Here is a 20,892-nt window from a genome sequence, read left to right as displayed (position 1 = left end):
CATCTCTCCTATACATGTTGTAGCAGAACAGACTTTACTGTGGCATGTCAGTGGTGTGGTTCACAGTGTGTGCTAATAACCAGACAGTACAGATGGAACATCTCTGAACCATTAGTTGGATAATATTACAACAGCTAAGAGGGTCATATCAAGGCTGGCCAACTAAATAGTGCACACTTAGCTGCCTTTTGTATAGAATTTGTATAAGCTAATGTATGTCAACACATCACTGGCAGTCAGATAAGCTTATAAACTGTGACTCTGTTGACACTTCTGTTTTTAATGGGGTCATTATTTTCTATTACTATTAGGGGTTTTTAATACTTAAAGAAACTTGTTTAGAAACATACAAAAAAATTAGCTGAGGAGAGAGGAACAAACAGAGCCATGTTTTAAAATTTGCTAAACATAGTGAGCATCATTTGGAGAAAAATTTGGCACTATCTATACAAATTTAAAATGCAAATTTGTATTTCTAGAAGTTTTGCACAAGTGGGCAAATGTGTATGTCCAAAGATACTAAGTTCAGTATTGTTTAGGAAAGCAAAAGACTGCAAACAATGTAAATGTCCTTCAATGGGGTATTGTTTTAGAAAAGTATAACCTATCCATACAATGAAAGCTATCAAGAAAGTATAAAGAATCGGCTCCATATATAAAGATATATATGTGGATGGATGTGGCCTAATCTCCTAAATAAAAAACCAACCTACAACAAAAACAGAAACCAGCTTGTAAAACATGCTGTCTACCTGTGTTTTTAAGCAGTGGATGTATCTACTTACATATCTGCTCATTTATACCTGGACTCCCTCTGGAAGGAGATACAAGAAATGGAAGTAGTGGGTATGTTTTAAGTAGTGAAAAGGAACAGGAATGGGGGTATGTGTTGTGAAAGTGAAAGGTGCCTTCCAAGTTCCATAGTCTGCCCATTAGCACTGCCGGAAAGTTTGTTCATTGTGTACATGTATTACCTAAACTCTCAGACATGAAAATTACATATGATATTAAAGTTAGATGCTTCATTAAAGTAATCAGCCATTAAAAGTTAGAACAATAACCTGGGAATTCTAAGGCCAGCTCCCTGGCCTTGGTTCTAGCAAGGACTTGCTATCCAGTAGGTGCTAAAAGTTATCTTCTCAGTGTCTCATTCTCTTCAATAGTAAGTAAAATCTTGACACCTTCCTGTAAATTATACATTGTCAATATCACCTAATAATCAGTGGTCAGTATTATTTCAACATTTATGGAGATACCTCAGTAATTTACTTTCTGTATAAACATACACAAACCTATTTGGAACAGTGTGCTATCAAATTTATTTTAATTTTATAATGTTTTTTTTTTAATTTATTTTTGAGAGAGAGAGAGCATGAGCAGGGGAGGGTCAGAGAGAGAGGGAGATACAGAATCTGAAGACAGCTGTCAGCACAGAGCCCGACGCAGGGCTTGAACCCACAAACCATGAGATCATGACCTGAGCCGAAATCAGACACTTAAGCGACTGAGCCACCCAGGCGCCCCTCAAATTTATTTTATTGTAGTCAGATTTAGCAAGTTTTTCCTTCTTGGGTTTTGTTTTAGTTAGGAAGGCCTCCCTATCCAAGATAATTCTTCAGATCTCCCGTCTTTCTATTTCATATCTCTTTTTAAATTATTTTTTAGAGTTAAATATCTATTCACCTGAGATTATTTTAGTGAAGAGAGTAAGGAAAGTATATTTGTTTGCTGTGGCCACTGTAACAAATTACGACAAACTTTGTAGCCTGAAAAACAAAAGTTAATTCTCTCACAGTTCTGGAGGCCAGAAGTCTGAAATCAGGGTGTCACCAGAGCTGCATTCCATACAGAGGCCCTAGGGGAAATTTTGTTCCCTGCCTCTGCGAGCTTCTGGAGGTTGCCTGCTAGCTGGGCTTGTAGCCACATTGCCCCAGTCTCCATCTTGACAATGCCTTGTGCTTTGTGTTGGTCTCCTCTTCTCTCTTGCAAGGATACCTATGATGTCATTGTGGCCTACCCAACATAATCCAGGATCATCTCTTCATCTTTTTTTTTTTAATGTTTTTTTTTTTTTTTTAATTTATTTCTAGGAGAGAGAGAGAGACAGCGTGAGCAGGGGAGGGTCAGAGAGAGAGGGAGTGACAGACTCTGAAACAGGCTCCAGGCTCCGAGCTGGCAGTCAGCACAGAGCCCGACGCGGGGCTCAAACCCACGAACCGCGAGATCATGACCTAAGCGAAAGTCGGACGCTTAACCGACTAAGCCACCCAGACGCCCCTCATCTCTTCATCTTAAAGTCCTTAATCACATCTGCAAAGACCTTTTTTTCCAAATAAGGTAATAGTCACAGCTTCCAGAGATTTAAGGTGGTTTTTTCAGGAGGGACCATGTTTTCAGCCTACCACAGTAGTGCTCCAATTTAATTTTTTCCTCTTGGTTTGCCAGTTGCTGTAACAATTTTTAGTTGAATGATCTAGTTTTCCTCATTGATTTGAAATCACATCATTATACACACTGTATATGAATTTTAGCCAATTTCTGGGCTCTCTCTTCTGTTCTATTAATTGGTCTTNATTCCTACCAACAGTGTAGGAGGGTGCCTGTTTCTCCACATCCTCGCCAGCATCTGTAGTCTCCTGATTTGTTCATTTTAGCCACTCTACGCCTGCAGCAAAGGGAGATCGGACTTTAATTGGTCTTTTCAAGTAGCAGTACCAAACTGTTTTCATTGTTGTAGGACTTCCTGTTCTCATTATTCTTCTTAGTAAAATTTTTCTATTTTTACAGGTGTCCTTGACTTTAAGTTATCTAGGAAACACCTCCCCCTACCTCAAATCTTGGTGATATTTTTATTGGAAATGAGCTATATGTATGTATTACTTTAGATGGAGTTTTACAGTATTGATTCTTTTAAACCAAGAGCAGGGTCTGTCTTTCTATTTAGTCACATCTCTTTATCTCTCAGTAGTATTTTTAAGTTTTCTTTATATAGATCTGCCGCATTTAATTTTGTTTCTAGTTAGTTTATCTTTATGTACCATTGTAAAAAGAATCTTTTCTTCTGCTCAATTTATGACTCCTTTGTATATGGGAATGCTGTGTGGTCATACAAATATGTATGTATTATTAATGTATATATAGGTATTTTATATACAGCTACTTACCATGTTTTTTTCTGTTGCTTTTAATAATTTTTCATTCCATTCGCTTGTGGTTTCCAGGCATAAAAGTATATCATATGCAAATAATGATAAGTTTGCCTCATCCTTTATAATTTTTTAAATTTACTTTTTTTAATTAAATTTTTTTAAATTTGAGTTTAGATGACACACAATGTTACATTACTTTCAGGTGTGCAGCTTAGTGATTTGACAGATGAATACATTAGGCCATTTTCACCACAAGTGTAGCTACCACTTGTCCTGTTACATCACTCTTGCAGTATCATTGACTATACTCCATATGCTGTGCCTTTTATTCTGGTGACTTATTCATTCTACAACTGGAAGCCTGTTCACTCCCCTTCACCCATTTTTCCCAACCCCCCACCCCTCCTCTCTGACATCCATCAGTTTGTCCCTGGTGATTAGTCTGTTGGCCATCTGTATGTCTTCTTTGGAAAAATGTCTATTCAGATCCTCTGCCCATTTTTAATCAGATTGTGTGGGGGAGGGGTTGGTGTTGAATTGTATAAGTTCTTTATATATTTTAAATATTAACCCTTTATTGGATAGGTCATTTGCAAATAGCTTCTATTCAGTAGGTTGTCATTTAGTTTTGTTGATGGTTTCCTTTGCTGTGCAGAAACGTTTTATTTTGATGGAGTCCCACTTGTTTATTTTTGCTTTGGTTTCCCTTGCCTCAGAAGACATATCTAGAAAAATGTTACAGCCAATGTTATAGAAATTACTGCCTTGTGCTTTCTTCTAGGTCTTTAATCCATTTTAAGGGGTTTTTTTTTGTGTGTGTGTATGGTATGAAGAAAGTGGTCCAATTTTTTTTTTTTTTTTTTTTTTGCCTGTAGCTGTCCAGTTTCCCCACACCATGTATTGAAGACGCTGTCTTTTCCCCACCATATATTCTTGCCTCCTGTGTCCTAGATTAATTAAGCATTGAAGTGTGGGTTTATTTCTGGGATCTCTATTCTGTTCCATTGAACTATGTGTCTGTTTTTGCGCCAGTACCAAACTGTTTTGATTACTACAGCTTACTAAGATCTGGTATTCTGATACCTCTATTTTTGCTCTTTTTTCTCAGGATTGCTTTGGATACTCAGGGTCTTTGTGGTTCCATACAAATTTTAAGATTATTTGTTCTAGATTTGTAGAAAATATTGTTGGTATTTTGATAGGGATTGCATTGAATTTGTAGATTGTTTTGAGTAATATGGACATTTTAATAATGTTTGTTCTTCTAATCCATGAACATGGAACATCTTTGCATTTGTTTGTGTCATCTTCAATTTCTTTCATCAGTGTTCTATAGTTTTCAGAGTATAGTCTTTCACCTCTTTGGTTAAGTTTGTTTCTAGGTATATTATTATTTTTGGTGCAATTGTAAGTGGTGTTATTTTCTTAATTTCTTAATTTCTCTTTCTGGTACTTTATTTATTAGTGAATAGAAACACTACCAACTCCTGGGGATTGATTTTGTACCCTGAAACTTTACTGAATTCATTTATTACTTCTAACAATGATATTTCTTCATGAAGCATAACTTATGAAAACCAACACATTTAAGACATTAAGGATGAATCCATCTTTCTCTTCTATTTATTTATTCAATAAAGATTTATTGAACACCTATATCAGGTACTGTTCTAGGTTATGAGGATACAATAGTCTTTATTCAAATAGGCAGAGACAGCCAATAAATAAATCCATAAGTTTTAGATGGTAGTGCAAAGAATAAAACTAAAATAGAGATAAGGGCATGTAGAGTACCTGGGGGGAGAAAAGTGTGCTATATTTTAGCTATGGAGATCAGGGTAAAACCTCTGCTAAGTGATTTTTGACTTGAATAAAATGGGGAAGTAAGCCATGTAGATATCCAAGGTAAGAGCATCTATGCAAAGAAAATACTATACAAAGACCAGAGGTATGTTTATCTGAAATAGATGCTGAATTTTATTGGATTTGTTTATTGTATTTCTGTGGAAGTGATCATATGACTTTTCTACTTTGATCAACAAATATGATGAATTATATTACTGAATTTCCTAATATTGAATTATATTTGCATCTTTGGTATGCCCCTAACATAGTTATGGTTTATTCTTTGTCATGTGTCAGACTGACTTCATAAAAATTTTGTATGATTTTTTTATATATACTCTCAGACTGTTTTGAATACCATTAAATCTACCTAGTCTGTAAAGAGTTGATAAAATTCACCTGTGAAACTATGAAACCCTGGTGCTTTGTGGAGGGGAAGTTAAGTAGTATCTTCTTAATTTCTCACTTTCTTTTCCATCCCCTCTTGATAAATACTCTATTGGGATTTTCCTACTCTTCCAAGTCTGCTCAGTGATTAGTATTTTCTTGGGAAATTCTTCATCCAGATTTTTAGCTTTAAATAGAATTAATTGAAGCATCAATTCTTTTTGTTTTTTGGTGACCATTAACAAATGATATTTTCCTGCATTGTAAGTGACTTAGTTATATTTACAGTTGAATAATGTGCTAGTTTAAATATTAGCTCTGCAAAGTGGGGAGATCAGCTCATGTCTTTTACCTCACATGTGAGGAGGACAGTGATTGTAGCTGGAGCCGCACTTCAGCTCTCTCGATCCCTAATCTAATGAGCTTTTCAGAGGACTGTGCTCTCTCTTAATATATACCCTTCTGCTGCTGTGTTTTGCTCCCATCTCCTTCCTTCCACCCAATTTTGTCACCTTCCATTTATTGCTTGCTAACTAAGTTCATGGCACTGTCTGTGGCATGTGATTCGTTAGCCAGAATTGCAAGTGCTATTTCTCCTGTGTTCACCTGCTAGAGTATAGTGTTTACTGCCAAGTGGCAAAGTGTTCGAAGGGAAGCTAATATTTAAAAGGATCTTTTTGTAAAGGTCACTGTAATTGAGAATGTGTGTCTGGTTGTTTTTCTTCGCTGCAATTGACTTCTGTCAGTGATGAAATGAAGATTTACTGTATCTGCCTTTATCACAGAAGAGCACAATTAGACATTACATAAATCTCCCGGCTTGCACATGATATATACAAACCTTTGTTCTCCACTGGTGATCACAAAGAATCTTTGAGCACTTTACCTTTATCGATTGAGTATTTGGGTTTCATTCCTGGCGCTAGCAGTGTTATAGCCATGGAAGTTTTAAAATACAGCAGGATCACAGAGGCCTCTTGTTCAGCCACACATGCCAGATTCAGTTACAGTTTCTTGTTAAAAGAAGTAGCTGGAGGGTGGGGGAGGAGCTGGCTGGAGAGTGGGCAGGATATAGATCCAGAATGCTATTAGCTTACACATCAGACAGGGATGGACGTGCGTGGGAGCCTGGACCCTGGCCAGTAGCCTGCCAGTCTGACAGCTCTGTCAGCCATGGTCATTTCTCTTGCCAGAGAAGCTGCCATTATTGCTGGTTCGGTCGATTGAGTTTTCAGTGTGCATGTCATGTCAGATACAGGATACATGAATATGTGTGTGTATTAAAATATCATCCCCATCCATAAAGGAGCCATTTAAAGTCATGTTAAATCATTAGGCAATATTTAAAGAGGTCATTCTTTAAGTGAGTAAAGGTTTATATATTATTGTGTCAGGAAGAGACATAAACCCACAGAGGGAAATATAACTTTTTCCCCCGAGTTATATTTAGGTAACTGATTGTCCCTGTCCACCATATTCCTGTATACAGGCCAGCATTTCTCAGAGTGGTTTTGTAGACTGCCTTGTGTCAGTGTCAAGGGTGAGGGTAGGTGGTTAAAAGTACAGGTTTCTAGACTGCACCTCACAACTCAATTGGACTTTGTGGGCTTGGAGTTGGAAATCTGCATCTTAAGAAGTTTCTCAGGTGATTATTTTGCACACTAAAATTCAGTAATAATACAAAGGTAATTATTTAAAATAAACCATAAATGATTCACACTTAGATAATTCAAATGTACACAGTAGATTATTCTAATTATAGAGGTTTATAATGAAGACAGATAACCAAATAATCTTCCCCACTATGTTTTTTTGGGGGGTTTTTTTTGTTTTTTTTGTTTTCAATATTTTATTTATTTTTGAGAGAGAGAGAGACAGCATGAGCAGGGGAGGGTCGGAGAGAGTGGGAGACACAGAATCTGAAGCAAGCTCCAGGCTCTGAGCTAGCTGTCAGCACAGAGCCCTAACCCACGAACCGTGAGATCATGATCTGAGCTGAAGTCGGACGTTTAACCAACTGAGCCACCCAGGCGCCCCCCCCAACTATGTTTTAAATAGCAAGCTGTTGCAGTATATTTAATATATACATTATTTTACCAAATACATTCTACATACAACTTTTTGAAAACATACTTTTAAAAAATTTTTAATGTTTATTTTTGATAGAGAATCAGAGCGCGAGTGAGGGAAGGGCAGAGAGAGAGGGAGACACAGAATTCAAAGCAGGCTGAGGCTCTGAGCTGTCAGCACAGAACCCAATGTGGGGCTCAAACTCAGAAACCGCGAGATCATGACCTGAGCTGAAGTTGCACGCTCAACTGAGCCACCCAGGAGCCCTGAAAACATACTTTTTATATGAACTGAGGAACACCTGATAGTCAAAGCAAAAGGTGTAATAATAGTGACATATTTATTATACTTACACCATGCCAGGCTTGTGTAAGAACTTTATATATATTCATTTAATCTTCACAACATCTTTATGAAGTAAGTGGTATCATTGTTCCCATGTTATAGATGAGGAAGTTGAAGCTTATAACTTGACTAAAGCCACACAGGTAGCAGGTGGCAGAATTGGGATTTGAACACAGACAGTCTGGCTTCAGAGTCAAGCTTCTGCTTTTGACAGCTATGGTGTACTGCTTCTCATCACAAAGGAACCAATAGTTATTTAAAAAATTGAGTAATAAGTGAAGCTGAATAGACTATCGTGTGAGTCAGCATGGCAGAGCTGAACACTAGACTAAGAATCAGAAGTTCTGAGGTGTTGTGCTCCCTCCACACTTTACTTACACTCACTGAGGCTGTTTCCCCCACGGGGAATGAAGAGAGCAGGGCTTCAGTAACACTCGGCTGTGAACTGAGCCTGAAGAGAGTACTGATGACACCTGGGTGCCTTCAGGCCTGCGTACTCTTCAAAGATTTTCTCGCTCTGACTTGTTTAACTATTTGGTGACAAGACAGGTAGTGGTGATTTTAGAGAGTTCTGTTTTCCTTTTCCTCAATTTCTTTTTGTTTCTAGTTGCCACAGGCTTTACAGTTGTCCCTTTTCCCACCCTCACTCATCTTTGAACTCACACGCCCGGCATTATGAGTTAGTGCACCCTATTTAATGAGCCTGAGATATGTTTATGTAGTTTCCAAAATATTATGTGTTCAGTTTTTGAAGAAAATAGAACATTCTTTATCTAGAAACATCTTGTTGCTTCTCATCTTCTTATGCATTCCTAACATTTAAAAAAAAATTATCTTTGATTAGCTCTTCATCAGAAAGAAGGGACCATTTCAAGTGGAATCTTTTGGTCAGGCCCTTTATTTAATCTTAATAATTCTGCAATTGTGATGACCGGGTCACAGTTCATCTGGACTGTATTCATTCTAACAGGGTTAATAAGTGTGTCAGATTGTCAAGTCATGGCTATAATTGACTTTGGCTTTGAGGTTTTCCTTCATAATAAACAATGGGCCCTGAGCCAAAAAAGCTTGTGGTTTCTACTCACATACTGATGACTAAATATTACGAGTGATTTCCCCTCATACTCATTCTCTGACCCTAGAGCTCGCTTTGAATGATTCCTATGAGGAGAATATCTGCAATCAACAAGAATGTGACCTGTGGACTTGCTATTGCAGTTGAAAACATTCTGAGGTTCTTCTGTGGCCTGAGCACTAGAAAGGGAGCATAGAAGGCCTAGATTGGAGCTTAGTCAGAAGAGAAAGGACAGCCCTGTGGACAGTTCACATCTCTCACACAAACAGTGTCCCCCAGAAATGCCCTCATAGAGTATTGCAGGGGGAATCTGACTGTTCTATACAAAATTCCTCTGGGTAGAAACACCAAAGGTGGGATTCAGTTTTCATTGGGCTTCTGACATTTTTCTGTTAGCACACAGTTGCTGGAAAAGACTCACTTCGTACAAATAAGTTCGACAATTCAGTTTTTTTTTTTTATTTCTAGGAGAGAGAGAGAGAGAGAGAGAGACAGCGCGAGCAGGGGAGGGTCAGAGAGAGAGGGAGATATAGACTCTGAAATAGGCTCCAGGCTCTGAGCTGGCAGTCAGCATAGAGCCCGATGCAGGGCTCGAACCCACGAACCGCGAGATCATGACCCAAGCGAAAGTCGGACGCTCAACCGACTGAGCCACCCAGGCGTCCCGACAATTCAGTTTTTAAAAATGTCCCAAGGGGAAAATTATTCAGCACAAAGTATCATCTAATCAGAATTTATAGATTCGAGAGACAGTTGCTTAAGCTTTTATATTTGCTTCATGAAATATTAACTATTAGCAAATGCAGAGTTTACTGAAGTTAAAACAAAAAAACCTTTCAGCCCCTCTCTGATGAGTTTATTTAATGGTTAGTAATTATAACTATGTTGATATGTAATCTGTTCTCCTTGTCTTGGTAAGGCTAATAAAAAGTTGACACATATAGTCAAGTGAAAAATGTTTACTGTTCACCAAGTGAGTTAATCAAATTGGAAAGCACAAGTTTTACATCAGCCTTCTTGTAAGCTTAAGTTTTCATTTAATACTTAGAAAAATGGGTATGTGTGGCCCACAAACCAGTAAAGTAGGTGGCCTGGATAATGCTGATCTCAGTAAGGGGGGTTACTCTGCTGGGGCTCAGTGAAGCTTAGCGTGTCCCCACCAACCTGTTGAGCATCTGGAGTAATTATACCTTTGGCTGAATGGAATGTTCCCCTTACCTCCTTTATCTTCAAGTCAGCCTCTTTATAGGCTTTTGTTTTGAGCAAGTGACATAAATCTGCCATAGCATTTTATGCTAGAGGTTTGAGTTGACAATTTCCTGTCTCTTGAGAAAAGAAGTATAGAATCCTGGAGGAACTGATCTAATAGAACACAGGTAATGGGTCGGTAATGGAAATGCTTTCTCAAGGTGGTGGGATAATATTTCTTGCCCGTTATTTATTTATATTTGTATTTCCTGAGTTCCTGCCATGTGTCCCTTGCCCATTTGGTTTGGTTTCTTCTCCTCTTCCTTAGGGAAGCACTCAACAGAGTCTGTGTTAAAATCAGTGTACACATTCCGTTTCTTCAAGCAGCCCAGAAAAGAATCCATTTTTATGGCCAGTGGCAATGTTAAGAGAGACTTGGAGTATTTTTTGTTGTTGTTTATTTGTTGGTTTCCCGTTGATTTTAAAAGAAGGGATTTCTGGACCAACTTTTAAGCATTTTCAAATCCATTAACTTTTTTTTTTTTTTTTTCATGTGTCGTTTTACTCCTGCTTGGCACTGTTGATTTATGTTTATAGTAGTTTTCTATGCCAAGGGAAAATTAGACCATCCTGCCCAGGGGAGAAATCTTTTGGTTCTGTTTCTAACTCTGCTTAATCATCTCTGTTTCTCATTGTCTTAAAAAGTAGTGACTGAAGAAATCCATTTTAAATGCCCTATATAATCCTAAATTGAATTTTTTTTTTTTTTGGTCTTTCTCATAAATGAGTTTCCAAAATTTTTCAAAAGAATAACTACTGGAAATAAATTTAAAGATAAAAATTGCTGAAAAGAAAGAATAGCTATCTGATTTAAAGCTATAATTCTCTCACTTTGCTTCTATAAAACACTGGCATTCTCTAGACTAGACAGAGGTGATCAGTAGTATACTCAAGTCAGATACTCTTTTTTTGAAGAACCTGGTCTTTATTCAGCAAGCGTGTAGCTCTTTTAGAAGGCTCTGACTTGTGCTGGAAGAATGTTGGTGTCAGGGGCAGGTTGAATTGGAACAAGGGAAACTTCTCTCCGTGGTCCACAGCTCCCTTCACCTCCTCATGCCTAACCCCCAAGAAGTAAAGACTGCTCCTTCAAGGGTGGGCCTGTGAGGGTACAGCCTCAAACCCCATGCTGCACCCAGTCTTCTATGGCATCATCTAGGGCCGGCTTCTCCAGAGGTGAGAAGTACTTTCCCACATTGGAGGAAGCTCATCATGTGCAAGAGTTGATGTTAAGGAGTCAGATTCCTACTTTTCAGCCTGATTTCAGAGCCCTGCTTTGCCTGGGAGGCAAGGTGCCCTCACGTGCCACTCAGTGGCGTCCAGTGCCCGGTGTTCATGAGATAGCACATGAATTGAAAGCAAGCACTTAGAAAATTGTGTAGCAGGTTGATATATTTTTGGAATCTAATAAAAACTTGGATGTGTACTTTGCAGTCTTCTCATTTAAAAAAAATTTTTTAATGTTTTATTTATTTCTGAGAGAGAGAGAGAGAGACAGCATGAGCAGGGGAGGGTCCGAGAGAGAGGGAGATACAGAATCTGAAACAGACTCCAGACTCTGAGCTAGCTGTCAGCACAGAGCCCAACGTGGGGATCAAACCCACGAACTGTGAGATCATGACCTGAGCTGAAGTCGGACGCTTAACCGACTGAGCCACCCATATGCCCCATGCAGTCTTTCCATTTATTTAGAAGTAGTATATTTGTCTGCAAGGGATTGGAAATTAGAAAACAAAGACTGGCCTTGCACCACAGATGGTTTGAGGAGCACTGCTCTAGGCAGGGCCCCAGATTAGAGGCTAAGACCTTCTCCACGGTGCCTCCTGTTTCCTCTAGAGCTGGGTTCATCTTTCCTTATTCCCAAGTCCAAGAGTCCGGCTCTTTCTTCTTTTTTTAGTAAAAAGATTTTTTTTTAATTTTGGTAAAATTTAATCATTTTAAAAGTATACATTTCAGTAGTGTTAAGTACATTCATGTGTTGTGCAACCAATTTCCAGAATTCTTCTCATCTTGCAAAACTAAAACTCTGTACTCACTAAACAACTCTTCTGTTCCCCTCTACGGAGTCCTGGCAACCACTGTTCTGCATTCTATCTTAGAATATGACTACCTCGATACCACACAGAAGTGGAATTCTATAGTATTTGTCTTTTTGTGACTGGCCTATTTCACTTAGCAAAATATCCCTCAGGTTCATGCATGTAGCATTTGTCGGCATTTCTTTCCTTTTTAAGGCTGAGTAATATTTCATTGTGTGTATATACCACATGTTGTTTACCCATTCATCTATCCACAACAGTGAGGTTGCTTCTTACCTTCAGACTATTCTGAATAATGCACTGAACTTGGGTGTACAAATATCGTTTTAAGACCCTTCTTTCGATTCTTTTGGTCATATTTCCTGAAGTGGAATTGCTATATCACATGGTAATTTTACTTTTAGTTTTTTAAAGAACTGCCATATTGTTTTCCCTAGAGGCTGCACCATTTTACATTCCCACCATCACTGTGTAAAGGGCTCAGTTTTCCACATACTGGCCAATACTTGTTACTTTCTGGGTTTTGTTTGTTTTTTGTTTGATAGTAGCCATCCTAATGGGTTTGAGGTGGGCTTATTGTGGTTTTGATTTGCATTTCCCTGTGATTAGTGATGTTGAGCATCTTTTTATGTGATTGTTAGTCTTTTGCTTATCTTATTTGGAGAAATATCTATTCAAGTCCTTTGCCCAGTTTTTTTTTAATTGTTTTAAATATTTATTTTAGAGAGAGAGAAAGAAAGAAAGTGTAAGCAGGGGAGAGGCAGAGAGAGAGAGAGAGAGAGAGACAGAATCTGAAGCAGGCTCCAGGTTCCGAACTGTCAGTACAGAGCCCAATACGGGGCTCAAACTCATGAACCAGGAGACCATGATCTGGCCCAAGTCAGATGCTTAACCAACTGAGCCACCCAGGCGCCCCTCCTTTGCCCAGTTTTTAAATGTGTTGTTTGGATTTTTGTTGTTGTTGTTATTGTTGAGTTGTAGTTCTTTATTCTAGATATTAATTCTTTACTAAATATATGATTAGCAAATATTTTCTCCCATTTCATAGGTTGTTGCCTTTTCAGTCTGTTAGCTGTGTCCATTGATACACAGAAATTTTTAATTTGATACAGTTCAATTTACCTGTTTTTCTTTTGTGCTTTTGCTTTTGGCGTTTTTATCAAAGAAATCATTGCCACATCTAATGTGATAAAACTTTTCTATAGTATTTTGTAGTTTTTGCTCTTAGGTTTAGGTCTTTGATCCATTTTGAGTTAATTTTTGCATCATGTAAGGTGAGGCCAGTTTTATTTATTGCATATGGTACAATTCTGCCAGCACTATTTGTTGAAAGGAGCCTACTTCCTTCACTCAGGTGTTCCCTACCAGGGCCAATAAAATGAAAGACAAAGTGATAAACCAGCACTGCTGGAAGAATTTGGGCACCAGTTTATACCTTGATTTTGGCAACTGGGGGAAGAGCCTGGCTATTTGAAAGCTAAATGTTATGATTTGATATTGCATATACATACATAATATGGTTATTTTGCCGGCAATACTGTTATTTGTTTTAAAAAATGGAATTTAAAAAATAAATAAATTTAAAAAAAATAAAAAATGGAATTTAAAATCCTAAATTTCATGGAGTTTTGCAAAGAGACCATTCTACCTTCCAAACAAATTCGTATCCCCTAAGTTAAAATACCTAGAGAGGACATAGGAAACTGCATGGTCTGGTTATTCAAAGGGACAGTCTTAAGTGATCCTTATATAAAGATTTACTCATTAAATTTTGCTGAGTTCAGTGCTGGGGAAAAAGATACCTCCTTTGAAAAATTAATATTTTTCCTTTTTCTTTATCTTGGCCACTAGGAAATTGAGTGTTGTATTATTATGTTTACTCTTTCATTCGTTGGTTCTTCACCTTCTACTCAGTTGTTTTGATTTTCTTTATAAGTCATTTTATTGAGGTATAATTTGTCTAATAAAATGCAAAATGCACCCATTTCAAGTCTTAACAAATGTATGCACTATGTAATCATCACTTCAATCAAGATTATATAACATTTCCATCCCCACAAAACATTCCCCATGCCTCTTTACAATTATTACTCCCTTTCTGGCCCCTGTGAAATAGTTCCATCGATTCTACGCCTTTCAAGTTAGCTACTAACCTGAAAAAAATACTTTTGGGAAGCAGGTTGAATATGAGAGTAGTGACTTAATTGAAATAGCCTTTTTAAGCTCTCAGCTCCAGTCTTCTTGTAATCTGTCATTTAATTTCTTTTTTTTATATCCAATAAAAGCACCATTACAATTTCTTAGTACTCAAGTCTCACTGCAGCTAACTCTGAACTGGGGTCCTAGGAAGCACTGCCATATATTGTTATGAGACCGTTATTTTTTTCTCTTTAGAAATTAAACATCTAATTCAAAGGATTTTTTAAACGAGACAAATTTGTACCCGTTTGGGTTTGTCCATACCTAAGTAAGGGGTCCACGGCTTTGCCAGAAGATGAAATATGTAATGAGCCCCAGTGGCCGTATTGTAGCATACTGGAAGGCCAGGGGTCCTGCTTTCTAGTAATTCGGCACCTCATGACCTCTGAAAATCTACAGCTGTTTTTGGAAATGTTAGAGCTGTGACTTATTTGTAGATGTCATAAGTGTCTCAAAGTGACAAGAGATTGAACCGACTGGATTGTGTGGGGGGACACCTTGGGCTTGAGGTAGGTGTGTGGGTCATTAGAGAGACAGGAGTTGTAACTATCCTGCATGAGGAATTCTGGTACATGGCTTGCATCAGAGCAACGTGAGCTTGAATGTGGGTAGTGTATACTTCTTCCCAGGATAATAAGAAAACAGCAACAAGTAATGCAGGGTTTTAGCCCTGTTTTTACTTGTTAAAGAAAAGGAATTGTTGTTGTCATTATTTTAAAATTCTGGAATTACCATGATATGAGTTGAGTTCAAGATGAAGTTGTGAGCCAAAATATATCATCTTCAGATATAATGTTTCAATATTTCCTTTTAATGTGATAGAGCTGTTTTTAGAAGGAAATCAGCAATAGCATGACCAAAAGAAGCATAAATTATAACCATTTGACACATTCTTGAAATTATTTTCTGTGTGAATGGTATAAAAAGGAAAGTCATTGAACCAGGTATGTTTACAAAGCAAAGTCCTAATGCAAAGATTGCTTGATGTACTGTTTGCCAGTATTACAGCAACGATACTCAGTGATGTATCCTAAAGTGCTTGACATTTCAGTGCCCAGGGTGCAGAGAGTGTCCATTTGTTTTGTTGTCTGGTTTTGCTGGCAGTGCTCAAATTACTATGTATCTTCTCTCTTATTTTAGACTCATTAAATAAAAAAGCTGTTATCTCACATTCTCTTGTTGATGTGTACCATAATCACATATATTTGGACTATTAAGTCTAGGAACAATCTAGACAGCTATAAATAAAGATCATGTGTATTCTTTTTTCTTTTAAATTTTTATTTTATTTTATTTTTTTATTTTTTTTTAAAGTTTATTTTGAGAGAGACAAGGACAGTGTGAGTGGAGGAGGGGCACAGAGAGAGAAGGGGAGAGAGAATCCTAAGCAGGTTCTGCACTACCCGCAGAGTTTGAAGAGGGGCTTGAATTCATGAACTGTGAGATCAGGACCTGAGCTGAAACCAAGAGTCAGATGCTTAATGGCCTGAGCCACCCAGGCGCCCCAGATCATGTGTATTCTTGCTCTGTGACTATGTTTGGCCTCCTAGACAATGCCAATTAGCCTGAGTTTGAAGGAGAGGGTGGTTATGGATATTCAAGACTGTACTGAATTTGATACATTTTCGCTTTATTTAAGAAAAAGATAGCATACATAGTCTGCTACAGAGAGAAAACCTTTAAAAGAATCTTTGGCTCTTTTCTTGCACATAATTAAATTTCCATTATCTTTCTCTTTGCCAGAAGTTTAATGATTAATATTTAATAATTGAGATATAATGGATTCCCAAATGTGCTTCCACTTGATGAAAGTAGCAAAGGTCTAATCTAATAAACACTTGCCGACTAAATTTTTCCTCTTTTCATTAACTTTCTTTTAGGACTCAGCCCAAAACCATGTTTGCCCAAGTTGAATCTGATGATGAGGAAACAAAGAATGAGCCGGAATGGAAAAAGCGTAAAATTTGAAGACTCTCACATGAGAGCTGTTTGCATGAGAGGGGGAGGGATATTGGACAGGGTTTTTTTAATGAAATAAAAAATACATTTTTATGAGCAACTTTTGTACTTTGCATTATTGAACCATTCAAAAGATGGGTAGCTACCCTTTGCTACAATTGTGCTTACATATTGTTAACTACAACTATGAATTTGTATTATAAATGAGAAACAGATTCTTAACCTATTACCAAGAACTTTAGGTATTTGGAAACTTTATTCAACAGTTATTGGTCTTGTAGAGATTCTTATAACCTTAGGGGAGGGAAATGTACATAGAGATGGACATGTGTCTTGAGCAATTCTAGGAGCATAATATGGAAATAGACATCAAATAGACATATACAGTATTTCTGTATAATTTCACCATAGTTGTTTACATGATTATAAATAATTAGGCTGTGTCAGGCTAAAAGCATTGTTGTACTAGGAAAGAACATGTATCTAATTATCCTTAAGCAGCAGAATACAGTGGTTAGGATTTAGGAAGCAGGCTTTGAAGTCAGTCCCATATGGGGTCAAACCTTGGCTTTGCCCTTCACTGTCTGGGTCACTTTGGGAGTTCTTAAACTTCTCTCTTCTAGCTTCACATGATGATAATACCGCCCTCATAGTTTTGTTACAGGATTAGATGAGACCTTTAATTTAATTTAATATAGGACCTGGCATGTAGTAAATCTATGATACATTATTTCCTATTTTAAATTAGAGTTAATGATATCTACTTTGCCAGATTTTTATCGCTATCAAGTTAGGAAAGCGTAGAAATGCTTTGTATATGTAAGAGCTATGTAATTAGGAGATAGCAAAAAAAAATCATTCTAGGGGTACCTGGGTGGCTCAGTTTGTTAAATGTCCAACTCTTTTTTAAAAAATATTTATTTATATTTGGGAGAGCACAAGTTGGAGAAGGGGCAAAGAGAGGGGAACAGAGGATCTGAAGTGGTCTCTGCACTGACAGGCTNATAAAAAAAAAAAAAAAAAAAAAAAAAATCATTCTGTAAGATCCTAGTGCTTTTGTGACCAGAAAACTAAAACAAAAGTTGGCAGTTTGTCCACGTAATAATGAGTCAATAGAATAAAATTCTGTGGCCTGGCTTCACACAGACCTAGGATAATTTTGCATGTCAAATAGTCCCTGCTAGAAAATTCAGGATTTTTTAGGCCTCTTGCCTTCTGCTCTTTTGCCCTCATTTATCCTAGTAAATTAAATAATTATAAAAAATGAATGATGATACAAAATGTATGTTGGAAAGTTGCAGGCCTCACATACCCACCCCCTCCCCAAATCTTTTTTAACAACTACTACTCACATCTACACAGCTTTCCTGCCCCTGCAGTTCTGAGACAGAAATGAACATTCCTCTATAAATACATCCTAAAAACCTTTCTTGTCACTTGCTCTCTATCCTTTTTCCTTTCCACCCCCATCTTCATTCCTATTCCTCTTCCCACATCACTTAGCTTATAGGTAATAGGTAAGAACTAACATTTGCTACATGCCTACTATCTCATGACTACCATTCTGAGCTCTTAACTTGTAATAGCTCATTAAATCCTCAAAAAAAAAAAAATCCCATGAGTAGGTAAAGTTGCTTAACCCATTTTACAGACAAGAGAAGAAATTCAGGAAGTCAAGTGATCAGTCTGAGATAGCAGGGAGGGCTGTACAAAGACACCCAAGATTTCTAAGCATCACTAATTAACAAACTGCCTCAAGTTTCCTATTCCTGTTGAAATATACTTCATCCAGAATCAATTACAGACCAATATTTTGTTCCAACTGCTTAGCATTTGTAAATCTACTGTTTCTTGGATGAAATTTACTGAAAGCATTTCATATTTTTTCCCTGTCTTAACATAAACATTGCACCATATGGAAGTATTCGTCTTGCACAGCCAAAAGTTGTCGTGGAGGGTTGGAGAGGAGGGGGGAATAAAAACTTGATCATAGCAGTCTTGGTGGAGCCTGCCTATGATGTAAGGCGAGAGAAAGACAGATTTAGCATGAAGATGATTTTCTCATTGTTACCCGCAATACAAGTGGCCCTTTTTATGCTTGAGATGATCTATCTCACTTGAGAATTTTATAAAAAAAACTTTTTTTTTTGTCCACATAAGATTGATAAAGGACCCATAGGCTTTTTGAATCAATTGGTGAGTGAGGACCTTAGAACCAGGACTGGATGAATAGTGGGTGCTCATTGGACCTGTAGTCCCATCACCAGGGTGGACATCTCTAGTTGGTATTCCATAGGCCTTCACACTCTTCATGGCCCTTGGGCCTCATTATCTTACCCCATACAACCTTATATTCCCCATGTCCCTCAACTACACAAATAAGGGACATTGAAGTCATAATAATGACTTCTCCCTCACCCCCTCCCATGTAAACATTTGCCAGTTTTTAATCCATGCTGTCTGCTGGCTCTCTTATATTTGACCTTCTTCTCTTTCTCTTCTGCTCCCACTAGAATTTAGTTCCTCTTTTATCCCTTACTAGGACCTCCCAGGAGCCTCCCTCCCAACTAATCTCCCTGTTTTTTATTTGGTCCTCAAGTAACATCTTTTATTCTGCCATCAGACTTAGCTTTCTAAAACTAAAACCTATCATTTCATCCCTCCGCATAGAGCCTTCCAGTGTCTGTGTGTGTAGTTTGAACCCATTTATGTGGCCTCTCCTTATCTTTCCTGCTTTAGCTCCTGCTGATGGTTTTTGCACATGGTTCTGAGTTCCAGCGACTCTGAACCTGGGAAGCACCTTGTTCTTTGCACCTGAGTCCCTTTGCACATGTTGTCCCTTCTTCCTTCTGTGTCTGCCTGTTTGTTTTTGAATATGGGGATCAGTTTCACCTTTCCTGTGTGGCTTTCCATGACTCACCCTGGTAGGCAGTTAATTGCTCCCTCTTCTACTCCCATGGTGACTTACTTAACTTTGCTGTAGCCTTCCTTTATGTTCATTGTAAGTGTATACATGTATGTGGCTTGTGGGCCTGAGTGTGTGTTTCCCACCTGGGATGTACATTGTGAAAATGAAAGCACATTGGGTTCTGTGAATGTTCAATGAATTTGCTTAATGAATGAGAGGAGCCACATTTTATTCACATTTGTATTCCTAGACCCTAGTCCTGAGAAAGAGGATAAAGGGGTGCTCATTAAATATTTGGCAGAGGGAAAGAGAGAAACAGGGAAGGGTGAGGAAAGGATGGAAAGAGAATGAGGTATGAGAAGTGTTCTGCCTCACCAGTGGGAAGGATCACTAGCATGCAAGCTTCAGCTGTATCTGGGCTGCTTTGCCTGTCTCTGTCAGGGTCTATTCACCGATGACTGTTGTGATGGCTTAAGGAAGAAGCAGCACTGTAGGGGCGCCTGGGTGGCTTAGTCGGTTAAGCGTCCGACTTTCGCTTAGGTCATGATCTCACGGTTCGTGGGTTCAAGCCCCGCGTTGGGCTCTGTGCTGACTGCCAGCTCAGAGCCTGGAGCCTATTTCAGAGTCTGTATCTCCCTCTCTCTCTGACCCTCCCCTGCTCACTCTGTCTCTCTCTCTCCTAGAAATAAATAAAAATATTAAAAAAAAAAAAAAGGAAGAAGCAGCACTGTAAACAGTTGCCTGTGTTGCACCTGGCATGGCCTAACGGGCCCTAAGCCACCGTGACATCCTCAGGCACTCACTTCCTATCTGGAATCACCAAAGATCTGAGATCTCTTGCATGGCGGTGCTTAAGCTAAGCAAGGTGTCTGTGAACCCCCCAAAGTATGCAGCACACAGTACTTAGGCTCACATACATTATTCTTTAGAGAGGATCCACAGCATTAATTAAAATTCTGGGTTATTATGTGCTGCTAGCAGCTCTTTCATCTCCCAAGACTACGTGTAAAATTGGGCCATCCAGACTTGGGAATCAGGACATAACTGTCACACACATTCACATACACACAAAATACCAAACAGAACAGACTAGACTAAAACCACTAACACACTGGCTCATCTTTAATCTTAACCAGTTGGTCTTATTGTATTGTTGTCAGACCTTAATTTTTATCCTTTAAAGATGATCAGCCTTCTTTCCTGCTAACAGCTAAAGAGATGAGCTTTATGATTCCATGAAGGTGGCAGCCAAAGGTGAGACTTCTTTATGTGATCCCAGAATGAATATTAGGAGATTTGAGCCAATTTGAGAAAAGCTTTTAGGAATCGGTATTACTATTTTGGACATCTCTGCGCCCTTCAGTGTTTAATAACCAATGAGTCAGATGTGGTAGGAGAAAGGGAGGGTAACCAGATGCCTGCTTAGATGTGTACATCCAACCTGGGTCGGTAGCCCTTTAGAGGTGATATGCTTCATTCATTTATCAGTCTTCTTGTGTTTGAGCAGATCAGGAAATGGGGGAAGGCTGTTAACAGATTCCTTTTGAAAAGTATCTATCTTGAATGGAGGATACTACCACAAGCCACATGACCATGGCTCTAATTTTTACTCAACACTCTCATCAAAGAACTGATCAAGGGAAAGTGCCTATAGATGGGAGATCTTGTGTG

The 20,892-nt window shown here is 38.3% G+C and overlaps 1 protein-coding gene across 1 annotated transcript in view; it reads left to right on the top strand.

The window, feature by feature from the left end:
- Window positions 1-16,413, top strand: part of WDR70 (WD repeat domain 70) — a 272,504-nt gene extending 256,091 nt beyond the window's left edge. Inside the window, exon 18 of the mRNA XM_077763475.1 lies at window positions 16,235-16,413. Coding sequence (XP_077619601.1) covers window positions 16,235-16,322 — 88 coding nt within the window. The 3' untranslated portion in view covers window positions 16,323-16,413. The remainder of the gene's footprint in view (window positions 1-16,234) is intronic.
- The last annotated feature ends 4,479 nt before the right edge of the window (window positions 16,414-20,892 follow it).

Source organism: Crocuta crocuta, unplaced genomic scaffold (assembly GCF_008692635.1).
Source record: "Crocuta crocuta isolate KB4526 unplaced genomic scaffold, BGI_CrCroc_1.0 scaffold4, whole genome shotgun sequence".
NCBI lineage: Eukaryota > Metazoa > Chordata > Mammalia > Carnivora > Hyaenidae > Crocuta > Crocuta crocuta.
This window is presented reverse-complemented; position numbering and strand designations above follow the sequence as displayed.